Source organism: Pseudopodoces humilis, chromosome 4 (assembly GCF_049639895.1).
Source record: "Pseudopodoces humilis isolate 2021_Gansu_Grassland_sample_001 chromosome 4, ASM4963989v1, whole genome shotgun sequence".
Taxonomy (NCBI): Eukaryota; Metazoa; Chordata; class Aves; order Passeriformes; family Paridae; genus Pseudopodoces; species Pseudopodoces humilis.
This window is the reverse complement of record NC_142203.1, coordinates 52,082,974-52,101,117: the sequence shown is the minus strand read 5'-3', so window position 1 is coordinate 52,101,117 and position 18,144 is coordinate 52,082,974. Positions and strand designations below refer to the sequence as shown.

Genomic DNA, 18,144 nt, shown 5'->3' with positions numbered 1-18,144 from the left:
TACTTTCCTCAATGGAGACCCCTGAAAGCCTCATCTCTTAAACACTATCAATAGTTATCAGAAGTTAAGAATCTACATGCAAAATACATTAAAGTTTAAATAAAGCAGCAAGTCAAAAGCAGGCTTACAGATTTGAGGGCCTATGTAGCTTAAATCTGGCACAACTAAAAGGTATGTCTTCACTTGTAAATCTAATGTGAAGTATAACCTGTATTACCCATATCAAGCTCTATCTAAAAGCACGAACATCCAGACTTCAAAACCCTTCACATGACCAACAGTTCTGATGACTAAACTGATGACATTCTGCTCATGTTTGGAGACATATGTGTACCTAAACCAAATTAAGTATGGGGTCTCAATTCAGAGAGAAATTATTTTTCTGCTTTAGAAAAAGCTATACAGCCCTTCCACAACTTCTCCATTCAGTAGTTACATTTATGAAAAGCAGCAATCAGAGTTAAGGCTGTGTATTTAGCATAATGAGACAGACGTATGTGGTAGCAAGGAGGAAAAGCTATTCAATTTACTACAGTCAACATGCACATATGCCATCCACACTGTTTGTGTCATTTTTTCTCAACATTTCTCCTTCCCACACATACTATATAGAATTCTGTACATGGAAATTATGTGTCTTATACACTTTTTCTTCATTGGGTGTTTTTACTGGTTCCTTCCTAGAGACAACAGTAATAGTTGTGATCACTGGAAGACCAGTACTGGCCTACTTAAAAATAAATTAATGCAGCATCTAGTAGAGAGAACTGATGAAACCTTCCACTCCCATTCATAAGCAGTTACCATCCACTGGTAGAACAGACAGTGAAGCCAGATGCAGATTCTTCTACAAGTTGCATAGAGGAGAAAGACAAATCTTCTGTAGTCATGTATAACATCAGGCTCTAGGTAATAGACTTCCAGATCAGTTTGAAAGACTGTTCTGAGTATCATTTTGTAGGTAAACCACCATCTGTTGAGGGTGGTCCTGTCACTACTCAATAGAAAACAAATGTAAAATTGTGTAAGAGAATGCAAAATGTAAGTAGTCCTCTCCCATACAGGCACTATTTAATTACTCTGAAGCCCATTGGCAGTTTTCTCTTTTTTACTCAGAGCTACCAAAACTCTCTACAGAAGATGCTGTTCATTCTGAGATTTCCTTTTCTATACTACCTGAGTAAGAAAGCTCTTCTGTATCTAGAACACAGATGTCCCCTGATAGCAAGCCATTAGAGAAAGCAAGACAAGTAAACACTTAATTAAGCCTACAATGAAGCCTTACTGACCAACTCTGTACACAAAACAAATTAAGTCACGAAAAGCAAGAACAACGAGTCATTCCATTTCCTTTTATCAAGAACTAGTTGCAAGGATTTCCTCATGGAAATGAAAGTAGCCCTGTCAGCAAGTGTGTAGTCAGAAATCAGCATTTCCATGACTTGTGCCTAACAGGAAACAGATTACAGGAACTCTATGGTACTGAACTACTTAAAATACTTCAAGTTTTATGAATAAGTTTGTTGCAAGAAAAATAATTCTGAATTTAAAATCTGCATTTAGAAAAATAGCCATAAATTGCTGGGCAATCTGCAGCAGCATTTATTTTCTATATTTCCAATCAAATTGTTTGAGTGCAAGCAGTCTCCTTTGGATTAAAATTGTTCAACACTAACATCTATTAGTGTAAAAAGGTTACACTCTTACAGCTCTTTCTATTTACCCAGTACATATAAATGGCTATATTATGGTGAGTCTGACTGGTCAGACAATAAATTCAGGAATACATAAACTCATTTTAGATGTTCTGACAAATACTGTTGTCATGTTCTTTAAACTGTAATCCTTGTTGCAGTTTCAAATAAATGTCTGTCATGCTTTCTCCTTAGGAAATAATTTAATGGGTCCTGAATACATAAAAATACTCATGTGATTAATATTATGGTGTTACATTTTTGAAAGTTATCTCTCAGTAAGTTTCAATTTCTTGTGTCTTAAAGAGCTGTAGAAAATTGACAGCATTGAAATATTAAAGAGAAGCAGTCACCTGATGCTTACACAGGTAATCCATCTTCTTCAGTTCTGAAAGTTTTGAGAAGATTGGACACAAAAAACAACCTGTCAAGTATAATTTCCACCTTCCCATTTCATCATATTAAATAAAGATCAGCTCCAGAGAAGCTTTATGCATATGAGGAAGGACAGATATTTCCCACCATATATATGTGACTAAAAATATTTTTAATGAACAGATGGAAGTCTGCCAACTCATGGTAGATGCACACATAGAGAGAGGATACTAAGCAAGTATTGCACAACAGCTCTCCTGAAACAGAGCATCTAGATGTATGTCCAGCAGCAGAGCAGTACTACATAAACATTTGAATGTAATTCCAGATTCAATTCCAATTGTCAGAGTGGCAAGTCTCCGTGCCATTCATATACCCACAAGTTCATAAGACAATACAACTTACTCTTAACAGAGCAAGTTTCTTCACAAAGCTACAGTTATTAAACTGGGATACCGCCAACATTTATGCCCCAAGTATTTGAAAACAACAAAAAGGAATTTTCAACACAGCCATTCTCAAAAGCTACAAGTAAAGCAATCAATTAAAAAAAATTAAAAATTGTCAAACCCAACTTAAATATATGTTTTTATATGCCAGAACTTCCAGAGTTACCAAGCACAGAGTTGCACAGAAACCAGTGTCAGTTATTCATAAAACTTCCAGTAGTTCAATCAAATTAATTTTAAACAATTCAGAAACAACCACTGACTGGTTTGGAAGGGGCTTATTTTTACTAATTTGTAAGTAGTTATTCTTTTAAACTAAGTCATAAGAATCAGCTGCACTGGTCAGTTTAAATGCAACATCAATGTTTAAGCAATGTTTTCTATTAAGAAAATAAAACAATGATAAAGAACACTTTCTATACTCCTATACCAGTAACAGCGTACTCAAAGTGACAAAATGTAGCTCTTTTTAAAGAAAATGGTTTATGATAGTGTTACCTTTAAATTATGACATTGTTTTGATGCAGCACATACACAGCAGCAAGCATACAATGGTTTATGACACTCCGAATTAGGTGTTGAGAATGTTTGGACATGTGACTTGAATGCCTAAAACTCAGTCATAAGAATCAAAGCCACTTATAGCCTGTACTACTAGTTCATAACTTTTGACAACCAAAAAAATCCTCCTGACTTGGAAAATTGTTTTAGAATGCCATACTGCATTAGCAGACCCTTACATTTTTCAAGGTGATAGTAAATTTTAAAGTGACAGTAGAGGTCTCTGTACTTCAGCTTTACACATCCTGAAAACAGTCTTATTTATCTCTCATAGACCTCTTACAGACCACTGAAGAGATAGCAGGCTCATCCAATTTTCTAACAACAAAACCAAAATGTGCAATTATCTAAAGACTTTCAAAAGCAGTGCAAGAGGAAAGCCTCAGGAAAATTTTCAAGACTTGCAACAAAGAAGATAAGATTTGTTTTGTTTACATGAGCACAATTAGGAAGACAGCAGCTTAAATAGTGTGTAAGAAATTGATACACTCATACACATGTCACTCTCTTTTCTAGAGAAATCATTTAAGTCCCTTAAGTTTCTGATATCTTTTCCTATTATGTACAGAAAATAAGTAAATCAAGGGAGAGCACCATACAGCTTAAGATCCAGATTTTCATTTCCAATGCACAATTTCAGCTGCAAGTTTATGGCAGGATCTATGTCAAATAATTAAATATTAATTATGTTTTGGATACATTTTCAAATCAGTCCTTTAAAAAGCATAACTATCCTATTCCATATTTCCAAAAGTATTTTGTCTGGGGTTACCTAAAAGGGCAAGGAAGAAATACAGGATGATCCTTCTGAAGTTCTACATACTACCACCTTCCTTTCTCCTTACAAAATTCTCTTCATTATTTTTAGTCATTATGCATTCAGTGCATTTTCACATTATCTTCTAATTCCCATCTTAACTTTCTCACCACAATTCAGAACCTACATAGATTGTTTCCCAAGTCTTCCAAAGCAGTAGCAATTCTGAACAATAACCTATTCTGAAATGTTAGTGCAAATGAAATGACTAATGATTCAAAATGCACAAACCTATAATTTATGACTAGTTCTGAGGATATACAGAAACACAACACTTTCAGATTTTCCAAATCCATCATTACAGTAATCTTGAAAAATATTCACCCCCAGCAGTAAAGAAGGAGTATTCCCTATTTCTTTTAATTTTACTTCTATACAAAATAAAACCCTGTCTATGGTATTATAAAAATTTCTTGGTCAAATTTTGCATGATCCTGTCTAATGTCTTTGTCATCACCTCAAGACAAACATGAACAAACTTCTTGTCCTACCTTTTGTGATTTCTGGACCTGTGACAAGAACCTGTACTAATAGAAAGAATCATCCACATCTTGGCACTCATTGATAACTCACACTAGTGGTTTTGGTAACAAAGCTATAGGTGGAGACTCTATGAAGCAGAAAGAGAGAATGGGAATTTGGGGTAGATGTCTACTACCTCATATTTGCTGGAAGCATTTGTGAAGACACAGACATGGAAACAGAATGCATGGGAATGGCCCACTATCTTCACCGATTTAAGGGACTTACAAACAAAACAAAACACAACTGATCAGACAGTTAAATGAACATACCACAGCACATAACAAAGTCTAATAGAAAAGTTCAATTTCAGTTGTGATAGTTGAATAAACAAGTTCTGATTTGCTTTAATCTTAGGAGAAGATAGAAGCTTTTCCAATGAAAACATATCTTTTTACATAATTTTTATTCTTATTTTTATGAAAGGAAAAATTGTACCATGTTTGGATAATACTGATCTCACATACTTCAAATTAAGCAGATTTGTATGCCAAGAGAGCAAATGTAGTATCTTGGGTCATTAAATTTTAATACTATGTTGAAAGCAAACAAGGCAAAACTAAACACAAGACTGCAAACAAAACACAAACTTGAGCTATGCTTATATTCAAGAATAGTGTAATTGTGAAATTAGTTTTTTCCCAAACTTTAGGCATAACTGCTGCTTACAACTAAAAAAGCAGGCGTCTAAAAGATATTTTGTCTCTTTTTCACCTCAGTCTCAAGCAATAACAATTGCTTAAGAAACATTGCAATGTTTCCGCTACTACTTGGTAGAGAGGCACAGAAAAAAAAAAAAAAAAAAAAATCCAATAAGTAGCAACTTTGTAAACAGTCCGGTTTCTACGAGAACAATTTTGTTTCAAACTAGCAAAGGTCACGACGAAAACTAGCTGCATTTCACACGAACATCAACCCAAAGCCATTATTTAACTTTTTATCCATATATATCTACCCACTTAAAAACACAGATATCTGCGCAGAGATGACGAATAAGATCGCGTGTCCAAAGCAAGCAGGAAAGCCTGTTGTTTCCCTAAGCCGGCTGCTACTCCTCATGGACCTACACGGAGGGTCTACCTCCTCACGGGCACACGGAGACGAGATACGGGTACAAAAGCGCGGAGCGCCGAGACGCTCTGCCTTTGCTTGAGATACTGCTACAGCCCGTGCTGTTCTCCCGTACAGCACCAAGACCCACTACAGCCCAAGTCACCCCCAGGCACCGCGCTGACTAAGAGTGCCAGACCCCATTGCACAGAGTGGCGTCCGCGCATCCCTCGGCCCAGCGCCCGCGGCAACCCCTATCCTACCCCATACCACCCCATCCCTCTTCCCGCCGTCTCTCCGCAGCGGAGCCCGAGCACGGCCGCGCGGGCAGGGCCGGCGGTCCCCTTGCCTTGCCGCGGGCTGCCAAGTACCCTGCTCACCGCGGCCCAGCCCGCCGCGGCGGGCGCAGCGGACACGAACCCCCCACGGCAAGGCCCCGGCCCAGTCCCCGAGGGTGGCGTAAGAGCCGACACTGCTCCCGCAGCGGGGACCGCGGCTGCTCTGCGCCGCGCCCTGCCCGTTCCGCCCGCAGCGCGGCGTCACCGGCCCGCCCGGCGCTGCCCTACCCAAAAGCTCTCCACGAAGTACGCCATCCTTCCTCCTCCGTCGCCCCGGCCACCGGCGAGCCCGGCCGCGGCCGCCGCAGCCGCCGGGACGCGACGGAGGAAACGGGCGCCGTCGCCGCGGCCCGCCCCTCCCGTGACGGAGCGGCCACCGACACCGCTCCCGCCCCGGCCCGGCCCCGCGCCTGCGCTCGGCCGCCGGCGCCGATGCGCAGGCGCGGCAGCACCGGGGGCGACGGGCGCTCTCTGGCGGGCACGGCGGGAGGCACGGGTCCGCGGCGGAGCGGGCGTGGCTGCAGAGGGCGGGCTCGGAAAGCTCGGGTAAAACCCTGCGAGCGTCAGTGAGCACCGGGGAATGGGCACGCTCAGCGCCATGGAGGAGACGAGATTCCTGCTGCTGGAAGGTTCTTCACACAGCGGATGGCTGGGCACTGGAACAGACTCCCCAGGGAAGTCACAGCACCAAGCCTGACGGAGTTCAAAGTGTTTGGACAACATTCTCGAGAAAACAGTGCGATTCTTAGGAATGTCCTTTACGGGGTTATGAGTTGGCCTCGATAATCCTTGTGCCCCTTCCAACTCAGAATATTCTGTGATTCTGTGAAGTGGCTTCACAACTAAGTCTCATTCCAGACAAGTTGGGTAAGGTCATTGGAAGCAGGTGATGATGACTAGTCCTGCAGGGAATTCTGCTGATAAAGCAGAATAGCTTGCCCTCCTAACAGCATTGTCCTAAAGGATTTTACACTTCCAGTGGCATGCTCCTAATAAAGATGCCTCTCATCTAAAGCCAAAGGGTCTGGAGAAACTAATTCAGGTCTTCACCATCTTCAACAACAGTCTGCAGTCTGTAGTCTATCAGTTTGTAGATCCTTCACTGACAGTATAGAGTACTAGCCAGCAGGGGTGATGGCAATTATTGGCCCAGAACACAAGACCACCCAAGTGCCACCTGTGGTCAGGCTGTACCTGGAGTGCTCCTTTTCCATACATATAGTATTTGTGGCATTCAGCACCACCACAGTCTTTCTGTGACTCCAGAGAGTTCCTGTTCTATGTTAATATGGTGATTCCTTGCCCAAGACAGCAGATAGCTTTTCATTATCAACTAAAAATAGAGGGCCAGGTCTAAGCAGCAATGTGAAGGGCCGCAGCTCAATGCCCTGTGCAAACGTGGTAAGTGCTTTATCCCAACTTGACCTGTAGTTTTGTCAGCACAAAGTTTTATCCAAATCAGAAAAAGTAAGAATCTGATATTATCAGCTGGGTGTTCAAGGAGCTCCCTTCCCCTTTATGGAAACTCTATTAGTTCTGGTGTGAAAAACCTCACTTTCTTTCCTGTTGACACTAAAGGTTTCCGTACTTTGTTCTGTATGTTATTAGGTAAGGCATAGAGCAGAACATTCAAGTCATCCCTCAGAACCTGATGAATTCATCAACTTGTATCAAATTTATGCTGAGCAAAGACTTCCATGAAATATAATGGTTAGGCAAAGTGTAGTTCGGAAGTTTACAAAGCTACAGAATTTCATCTACCCTTACTAGAGATATTTTCACAGAAGATGAGCAGTATCATTCAGAAATGGTATTACAGTTATTGGTCAGTGATGGTAGTTTTAAGTCCACCGCTTCAGTAGCTCCACAATGAGTTTAGAAGTTCCTTTCTTTCTGGCAATGTTCTCACAAAATTCCAGTATGCCAAGCTTGATAACTTGATGCTGAGAAAACTCCTGTATCTTCTCCATAGTACAGATTTCTTTAAAACTCCCAAGACTACTGGATCCCTCCTCTTTTGATAAGAGAAGCATGTGTACTGTCATTTAAGCAGTAATAGCATGCTATAGTGTTGCAGATAGGTAAAACTTTACAAAAGGAAGGTCTTGTAAAATCATGGCTCACTCCTGTTACTTTGGCTAAGTAGAAAAGGATGCTGGGAGTGACTCAGCTAAATTAGGGGAAAAAAACCAAGTTATATAACCATCACATGTTCACATCATGGTGTATGGTGGGTGGTTGGATGATGTTGTATTTTAGAAGTATCTAACTGATACAAGCCTAACTGTTTTAAAAGGTCTGGTTTTTTGCAATAAAGGAGTTCCCTTTTGCACCTGCCCAGGGACTCTGCATCACTCTGCTTCATAACATTATAGAACTATATTTGAAGAAAACCACCTTAGCCTTCTTTCTACTTAAGTAAGCAGTATGTATTATGATCTGATCTGGAAAAAAAATACATTATTATAGAACATTCTGCAGTGTGCATTGCAATCTGTAAGGATGTACACCAGGACAAACAATAGATAAACGCTGCATGAGCAGAGCTGATGCTTTCTATTTCATTGCAGATAGAAATAAAAATCTGTCCCTTTCACAGGGACAGGTAGAAATCTCAGGATCACTTCTACAATTCAGAGAAAAGTTCCTATGTTCCATATTTTCAAAGCTATACAGCTCTCCCTTATGTGCTGCTATACTAGATGGCTACAGTTCTTCAGCAACCTACCACGACAGAAAAAATCAAACCCATGCTCATGTTTTCCTTTCCACATAAATTTGAGTGAAATGCACAATATTAATGTTAAGGCATGCTCCAAGATAGATACAGTTATACAGAAAAAAAATTCAATATGGATCATGATCAGGATTGAGATTACATTTCAAGATTTTCCTACATAAATAAATCCATAATGGATTACTGAACACAAAGCCCCTGTCTTGGGTTGAATTTATGATGCTTGCATCCCCAGTTGCCTGGTTTATGTTACATATTAAGTTCTGCACCTTTAAGACTGGCTCTGAGAGTGCAGGGGGGAAGAAGAAGCCGCAGTTTGTGTTGAGGAAAAACACTCCCCCACATCCTGCTCCTGGACTGTGGTGTCTGCAGCATGGACAGACAGCAGGACAAAGCTCTCCTTTGCTGTTAGTTAGTTTTTAGCTAGCTGAGGCAGGAGTTCGCAGGACTGTTTTTCTCCCCCTTTTTCTTGGATCTGTGCAAACCTGCTGTGGACTGAACACCCAGCCAAACCCCGGGAGCTCACGCCTGTGGCCCACCGGGGCCTGGGCCTCAGCACTTTCCAGGGCCAGAGGGACTGATAAGGGACTGAGTGAGCTGAGCTACAACACATGAAAAGGACTTTTTCTGGATTTGCCATCTCATCGAACAGCAAGAGGTTTTGAAGTTTAATATGATTCAATTTCTGTTAAATAAACAGGGTTTTTTCCACTTTTCTCCAAGGAAATATTTTTCCTGAACCAGCTGGGGGAAGGGCCATTTGAATTTGTCTTCTGGAGGGACCCCATTTGGAGGTTCTTTCCCAAATTTGCCCTAAACCAGGACAGTGCCTTATTCTGGAAGTCCTGGACCTGCGCGTTAGTGAAGTCTTTGAGAGTATTTTGTAATAGTGTCATTTATAGTTCTTTAATATTTTCTTCCTTAGCTATTGGCTGCCAAGGAAAGGATACTAGGTTAGGTAGACTGTCCCAGTACAGTCATTGTTTTGTCTTCCTCCTGTAATGGAGGCAGAGAAAAAGGGACATTATTTTGAAAGCCATAAAAACACAGTGTGTCCTGTATAATAAAACAAGAATTCCTTGCATATTTTCAGCAGTGTTCACAGAAGATCAAAATAGTTTTCTGGATTGCTGATTTTTTAATAGTTTAAAAAAGCAGTTCATCTCATCATCCACATGAATGTAAGGTTAAAGAACCATCAGAACAAACCTCACTGGAAGGGTATGAAGAACTAGCTATATGAGTTCTCTAGTTATATTTTGTCTTGGTTTTAAAGAATTTAAAAAGAAAAACTCTGGAATAAGTTGGTTCTCCTTACAGGCTTAACCAACTCTTTTCCACCAATAAGGAACAAATATGAGAAGGCTTAAGTGAAAAAATAATATTTCACTAACAATAAGAACAGCAACAGGAAAAGAATAACAGTAATCAAGTACTAGATACAATATTGCTACATCTCACAAGATGCCACCTCTCCAAGATGGCTCTCCCCAGTCAAGCATGTCTCATGCACAGAGAAAAGAGTGCCAGTGCTCCCTTTGCTCACTGCTCTGCTTATCTCCCTGGTGGCTGGAGCTCCAACTAATATTATCTGGATCACAGGGCTAGAACTTATGGAGGGACTTCGCTTTTCTCTTGCAGGAGATGGCAGGGCAGGCAAGGCAGGACAGCTGGGCTGGAGTGGCTCATGGTCTTCTCAGCCAGGAGCTGCTGGTGGACTTTGTCCTGAGGCAAACCAAGACCACTAACTGCAGCCTCTCTGAGATGAGTGAAAAACAAACCCAAAAGGGAACCCAAACCTGAAAAGCCTGTGTCCAAACTACCTCGGCTCTATAGCAAGAAGCCAAGAGCCAAATCAAATAGCCAGAGTGAGAGCTCTGCCTCAGCAAAAATTAAAAGCCCAGCAATGCAAAAATTAGGTGACCAAAGAGGCTGAGCTACTTGCAAGAGCTGACTTTAAAAATGCCCTTAGTACAATCTGCACCAGTTCCATTTCCAACTGCAGGATCTTAAAGAGACACTAATGATTTTTGGGCACAGATAGATATGAAATACAATAATGTTTTGGGTTATTTATGGCAGAAAATAATGCTGTTTTTGGAAAAAAAGTATGTTATTTGGCACTAATATGGGTCAAATACATGTCAAAGAAGGCATGTAGATCAGTTACCCTTTCAGAAAAACATCCCTGATTTTGCAGTTTGCTATATGCATCTCCTCATACCCATTCTCTTGTATTTCCAGCTTCTGGTTTTATAAGTGTTAATATTAACTCGTTTTCAACAGACAAAAAGATTGTACTTTGGTTTTACTTACAGCAACTAAGTTAATTTGTTTTATATCTAAGCCATCTCAAAATGAATTATAAACTCTAGGTAAAATAACTGTATTCAATTACCAGTGAAATCCTTAACACATGAATGTACAATTGAATGTATTAATTTTAAGGTCTTTTAAAAAAAGAATCCAAACAATTACCAAAATAACACCATTTATTATATACCTTTTTGTCATAATTACTTGCCAAAGAGCTAGCTGACATTTAAAGTTCCTTATAAATTAAGAGAGTTAAGAAACATTCAGGTAAAATACGCACTCTAAGACTACACTTTAAAGAGGATCTGAAGAAGCAGATGGAGATATTTTATATATAACATACTACACTGAGAATATGCCTTGAAAAATACGCTTGCTTTCTTTATTGTCTTTTCTAAAAGAACTACTAATAAATCCATAGGTGGATTTGGAATATTAGAAGCAGCAGAAGGGGATATAAAAAGCCAGAGCTGTTTACCACTGTGGTGGAGAACAAAAGATGAGGTGAAGACAAAGTGAATTGTTAGCTAAGTGCTTTTCAAGAGTTGTTTCAGTTTGGTGACTACTGTCAGGTTACCTCGTAGGACTTAAAACCCACCAGGATTATGTTCTAACCAAGCAATGGTACCTGCATAGTTGCAGACAATACCAAGAAGTTCAATAATTCACAGGCTTATGACCTGCACATTACCTTCATTACTATACATTTACTGCAACCTTTTTGTACAGAAACTGTAACAAAATCCTATAGGCAGAAGGTTAGAGCTGGTAAAGCTTAGGGAAAAAAATCTGGAAAAAGAGATTGTAAAGTTAGCAGCAAATACAGCTAACTTGAAATAATTTATCCAAAGGGAAATCTCCCAGATAACCTTAATACAGGCTAAACCCTTTTCTGAAATACATGCATTAACTGAAAATGTAGTCTGATTAGAGAACACTGCTGAGATTATAAACGACATCACATTTTGGGTAGGATGGGTGTTTCTAAAATTATTTCTAAGTGTAAGATGAACAAAAACATTTCTTGACATAGTCATAGCCATGTTATTACAGTAAGAGATCAACTGAATTTCTTTAAATTTGGCGCAGTATTTCATCAAAGTTATTTCAAATTTAGGAATAATATACATGTTCTGTTGAAGATTTGCAGCAACTTTTAATGTCACTGTTTTCTACATCCTTGGAATTATGGATTCCATTAGGCTGTATCATCTGACTCACTGTATAGTTATGCCTCTGCATGCTTCTATTCATCTGGACACCAAGATGGATTGCATCCCATTCATTAATTCAATAACTTAAGTTATGAAGCCAACAGCATTGCTTCGCAGTGAGTCACTTGGTGTTAATGGTATGCCTTTATAACTCTTCTGCCAAAAGAATGTCTCACCAAATCAACCATCAATCAAATGAAGGGCTCAGAAAGTGTTAGTAAACATTAGCAACAACCAGAATATCTGAGTGGCTGTAGATCCCATTTTAACTTCTTGTCCCATTTCAGTCCTGCATGAAAAATTCTGGGAGATTTCTAATATATTCAGGAGGTGTATTACTACAGTAACACCATACTGAAGTTTTAAAGCTATATTCTGTGTAAGATAGGAAAATAACAGGATAAATTGTTATGCTGCTGTACCCTAAGGAGTACATTCGATGGTTAGTTGAATTCCTACTATTGACACCATAATATTTTTATTATATACATGCCTACTTACCTAAATGTCAATGAACTTGGAGGAGCAGCTTATTGGCAGTCAACTAGTAAAAATAACCTAAATTAAAAAAAGACTAAAGTATTTAACATGCTGATATTCAATGACAAGTGATGAAACATGAAGTATTCCGAAGAGCAAGCTCTGACTTTATTACTAGTTAGTATCAAAGTGCACCATAGTACATCACCTACTGTGGTGGTGTTCTGATCACAAAGATCTTCTCCACTCTTGTTATAATATACAACAGAAAAGGAAATTGGTGTGAAGCCAAGCTAGTAAGATTATGTGGTATCTCAAGGAAGTGTTCTTAGGACAGCATATATAAGAATAGATGGTGCTTGTGTTCTTAATAAACCAAAGACAGCTTTTTAGTACTATACTAACAGAAGAGCAACTGGTTGGGATTGAGTCCATGCAAGGCAGTAAATGAAATAATGAAAGATATTGGTCTGGACATGTATTTTAGCTGCCTAGGTAGGAAGTAGCTATTGAAATATTGTGAAAGAAGTGAAATGATTTGGCTGTACAAGTCCTTAATTAGGACTGAATATTGAAAATCACAGTATCACTATGAATAGGATGGTCAGTGAATGGCTTGCATTTGGGCAAAAGTATTGCTATGTGAAAATGATTCTTACCTTAGATTCTTAACATCCACAGATTGAAACACTAATGCCTACTAATGGCAGTCATCAGCTCTAGCAAATGGAAAAAACATGTCAACTTCAGTGTCCTTGTCACATCAATAAAACTTTTAAAGTCCAATTACTTCTGAAGATGCACAGTAACAATTTTGGAAGGCCTCCTGTCTGCTCACATAGAAGATATTTGAGGTTTATTTTTTGTTTTTTCGTGGTGTTCTTTGTGTTTGTTTGTTTGCTTGTTTTAAAGGTACAAGAGTAGCCAAGATGCTACAAGGGTGTTAATTAAAGTAACTAAACTCTGGGTTATTGCATCAGGGAATTGTCTGTGTTAAATGCTGTCTTTGTATGGGATGAGAAACAGTTACCTGAGTTGAATGCTTGCAACACAATGAGAGCTATAGTCTAACGTTCCATCTGGTTTTGGCCCAATGATGACAACAGGTTTGCAAGGACAAGGAAGATGGAGATAAACAAAACAATATGGCAGAGTACTACAAGAGAAAGTGATTCAACTGTCATACTGCCTTATGCTAAGATATGTAAAGAATTTTAAAAAATGAATACTTGAATTTTTAGTTTGTCATGTGGCTAATCTGATCTTCCAAAGCTAGAAGGAAAAAGTGCATAGAATTACACACGTGATTCCAATATGTTTATTTGAGCATGTACATTTCAGAACGAAAAACATATATGCAAGATAATGACCATCAATATGTTAAGGACAAAAAAACCCCCACCATGTAAAATGACTCAAAACCTTGATTTAAAACAATGGTTTTGTTAAAAAAGACACTGAAAGATCTGTTTCTAGAAGAAAAATACATTAAACTTTAGTTGTAAAACGATTTTGCACTTTTTTGGGGTGGTTTTGTTTACAAGCAAAATCCCTTTTTCAATGGTATCCTTCACTATGTTGTGAGTTTTTGAAGTATAGAACCCTTTACTTTCTATACCTGTAAAGTCACAGAAACTTCTCAGTAAGTCAACATAAATGTAAAGCTAAAAAATAGCTTAAGAAAACTGTTAATTAAACATACACTAACCTGTACTTAACAATAAATCCAGGGTAAAAGGAGAGGTAAATAAATCTCACTTCCCTTTGTGTACTTTTATCACAGAAATAAAATTATATTTAGCATTTCTATTAAGCACAGAAGGTGCAGAGAGAAATAATGGAAAATTTTAAAATATTGGCATAAATTACAGTAACACTGCATTAGTTATGCATCCAAATTAACCTGTATGCTTTAAACACAGAAGGGCTTCAAGTTCCCCTGCATATTTAACACAGGAAATTTATGACCATTCACTTTGCCAAGGGGCACTAAGAAAAGGAAAAAATAAATTGTCAGTTTAACAACATTATATTTCCATTTTTAATATATATTTTAAGTATGGAAATACATATTTCCATATATTTCAAAATTATAAATTAAGATCTGAAAAGTAATATTTATACCTGAAGACACCTATATCTGTAAACAAAAGCGTATATAACAAATATCTCTATTTTAATTTTCACAATTCAAAATGAAGTCTGGAAGACAAAGAGTTAATGATTGGAAAAAAAAAAAAAACGCTGAAAAACTGTGACTCAAAAATAATTCTTATATGCCCATACTAATAAATCTATCTATTGGTACATGCACAGCACAATTAGATCTGTTTTCCTTAAATTGGATGGATTATAGGAAAATACTTAATTTTAAGTCTGTGATTATTCAGATTAACATTTGGATGTCTTTTGAGAGGTTTCAATGGTCTACACTGCTCATTTTATGCAGAACAAGGGTAAATGGCTGTGAAAGATCAGTCCCTTATAATGCAGTATGTTTCTCTGTGAATCATTCTGAGATAACAAAAGCTACCAGCAACTACTCTGTGAGCACTTAACATACATAAATTTTCTGCACACTATGCCTACTGAAATGCTTCTTCATTCAAGTACAACTTTAAACATCCTTTTTTTTTAAATAAATACGATAATGTACAATTACAGTTCCATCCTTTGCACCATTCCACAAGCTTTGCAACATTCATTTCCCTTCCTCAGACCCAAAATTAGAGGCCATAGCTTAAAATCAGGCTTTGAACTGATAGTAGAAGACTTGAACAAAACTACTAACAGCAGTACGCTGTCAGAACATAAGGTGAGTGGGAATGTCTATTTGAAAGAAAGCTAAACTTCCCCAATCCCCTCCCACACAGCCACTGATGTATTCAGGCACCAGGAACTGGTATTTCTGCTAAGCAGCTGGTCTCTACACTGCTGTTCCATGGCCTTCTCTTATTTCTGGAAATGGAAGTCCTCATTAAGCAGAGTTTCAGCGAACTATGAAGCAATTAGTTTCTACTATAAATTTCATTATAGCAGGTATTTATATCTATGCATTTTATTGCTATATTACACAGTCAGTCAATAGCATGTAGGCAATTTAGACCATGACGTATGTCTAGCACAGATTGCTTATATAGTGTAATGACTAAGTTCAACAGATAATCAACTGTTAAATAATGGAAGTGAACATTAAATGTTCAGCTTCACATGAGTGAATTGAAATAAACTGTTGTTTCATATTTTAGCTACTTCTAAACTATAGAACCTTCTAAAGTTCTGTAAGGACAGCTCTTTAAATAGTTTGTATTACCACAATCCCATGAAAGCTAGATAAAATTAGACTAAGACCACTGCAAATTTTGGTTCAAGATCTTGAATAACTTTAATTTATTTCTAGTTTACTCATTGTTTAATTATTCACATTATTGATAACCCAGGAAATAAGCTCAAAATTTTTCTCCCCTTTCCCATTTGGTCAGACTCAGCAAGTATCAACTGTTTCAAGAAACAGTTATTGTAACATTTCTCAGTAGTAAAGCAGTTACCAGTTATCACCCAACAGGTTATAAATTCAATACACCTAACCCTCCTTTTTTATACATTGATCTGCCCTCAAGCAGCATGAAGTATCTAAAGTAAACTGACATTTAACTGTCCAAAGACAATTCTTTCAGATAAATTAAAATCCTTACTTCAGATTCCAGCATCTACATGTGTGAATCAGGAGAGTGCACTACTGGGTCAGTCAAAACATAAATTGAACAATAAATTTTAATCATTCATCAAAAATTGGAATGCAACATCTATATTTCAACAACTTTATTAACATAGTCAAGCAGTGATTAACATTCACATCTATTATGTCACATCATACAAATGTAAATACAAAATTACTACAGTACAATATATATTCTCTGCATGATCCAAAATATTTGGTGGCCCCAAAAACTCTTTTAAAATTCAGCAGCTTATCAAAAATTAAAACCATATTCTATTTAAAATGAAGTTCTGTTAGCACATAGGCAGACTTCAAGAAGTATCACTCAATTTAGTACAGTTTGAGAGGTTGCAGGAGGATATGTTTGAAGGAAACATTCCAACATTGTGGCAGATACAGAAACATAAGATTTAAAGCTTTCAAGCAAAACTTATACAACCTAAGTTGTCAGCAGAAAGATCTGGTCACCTTTCATTTAGAACTATTTTGTGTACTTCATCCAATTTAAAATTTTAGAAGTCTCTAGTATCACTAAGTCAGACAATGAACAACATAACTATCTACCTCTTTCCACAAAAAAAGATATTACACTGCAGATTTCAACAGCCAAATAAACCTCCTTATGCCAATCTTTTTATTCTCATTGCTGTCCTCACAAAAAACACCCAAACCTTCTTAATTTTGTTGCTCACCCGAAGTAAGGAAATAGATACCTAAAGAGAAAGTAGCACAACAAAGTAAGTTTATAGAAAAATGATACTATACTGTAAGTGTTGAATTCTTTGCAATGTGGATTTGGCTTACTTAAAGCATACTGTAACACCACACAGGGATTCATCCTATAGAGCCATTTCAAACTTCCCTCATTTATGTACATTCAAGCAAGTATCACTATTTTAGCAGAATATACAAGGCAAGCAAGAAGAGTACTTGCCTCAGTTCCCCATTTAAAACTGGCCTGCTCCAACCGTTAAGTGCAAAGAGCAAGCATCAGTGGCAGACAAAATACAGCTTCTACTAGAGAATACATAGAAGACTATGGAGACAAATCATCCTGGAGAACACACAGGTGAGTGATATATATAGCTACTGAACAAGCTTTATTTATTTAAGGTGAGGTTATATAATATTATAACAAATATGTGTGCAAACTACATCAGCATCTATCTGAGATTAACTGCAGGAAGTTTTGCCATTTCACTGTAGAGCTTAACCCTTATCTAAGATAAAAAGTCACACTTTAGACCCTATAAAAGCTTTATGCATCTATCATCCTCATGAAAGACATAGTATGGAAGCAATTAGTTAAATTACACCTTCTTTCCTTGAAAAAATCTGAAACAAAGTATTTTCAATTTAATGTTGCATTTAAAGCATTTTAAAACAAATATTTCAGTTGTTTGAATATGGATGCATTCTCCTTAAGGGAAGAACGCTTTTGCACGTTAACTGTTAATACATTCAATATGAATAATACAGGTGAAGCAAAAGTCATTATCGTCCCACAGTAGATGGTTAATTTAGAGTAAGTTTAAGACAAGAGGAGCTGCCTAAATGAAATACGTAAACGGATAAAATTACAACACATTTTTATTAGCATGTGTTCTGAACAAAACGGGTACAAGAGTATTCACCTGAGATAAAGCTAGTATTTGAATATTTCTAAGTAGAATGAGTTTTGCTTGAGGAAAGCCACTTGAAGTTTAAAATATACATTTTACTATTATACAATATATGCAGTTTAAGTAATTAAGACTGATGCCAAACATAAAAGTCCTAAAAAAAGAAATCACAGTGTGTATCAATATTATTAGTTACAAAATGTATGCTACTTTTTTAATTTAACTTTTTTAAAAATTATAATGATTAC

The 18,144-nt window shown here is 37.6% G+C and overlaps 1 protein-coding gene across 2 annotated transcripts in view; it reads right to left on the bottom strand.

The window, feature by feature from the left end:
* FCHO2 (FCH and mu domain containing endocytic adaptor 2) overlaps nucleotides 1-6,128 on the bottom strand; it is an 80,034-nt gene extending 73,906 nt beyond the window's left edge. For both annotated transcript variants that reach the window (XM_014252278.2, XM_014252279.2), the window contains exon 1: nucleotides 6,035-6,128. In XM_014252278.2, the coding sequence (XP_014107753.1) occupies nucleotides 6,035-6,061 (27 nt within the window). In that variant the 5' untranslated portion in view covers nucleotides 6,062-6,128. The remainder of the gene's footprint in view (nucleotides 1-6,034) is intronic.
* Between the last annotated feature and the right edge of the window lie 12,016 nt (nucleotides 6,129-18,144).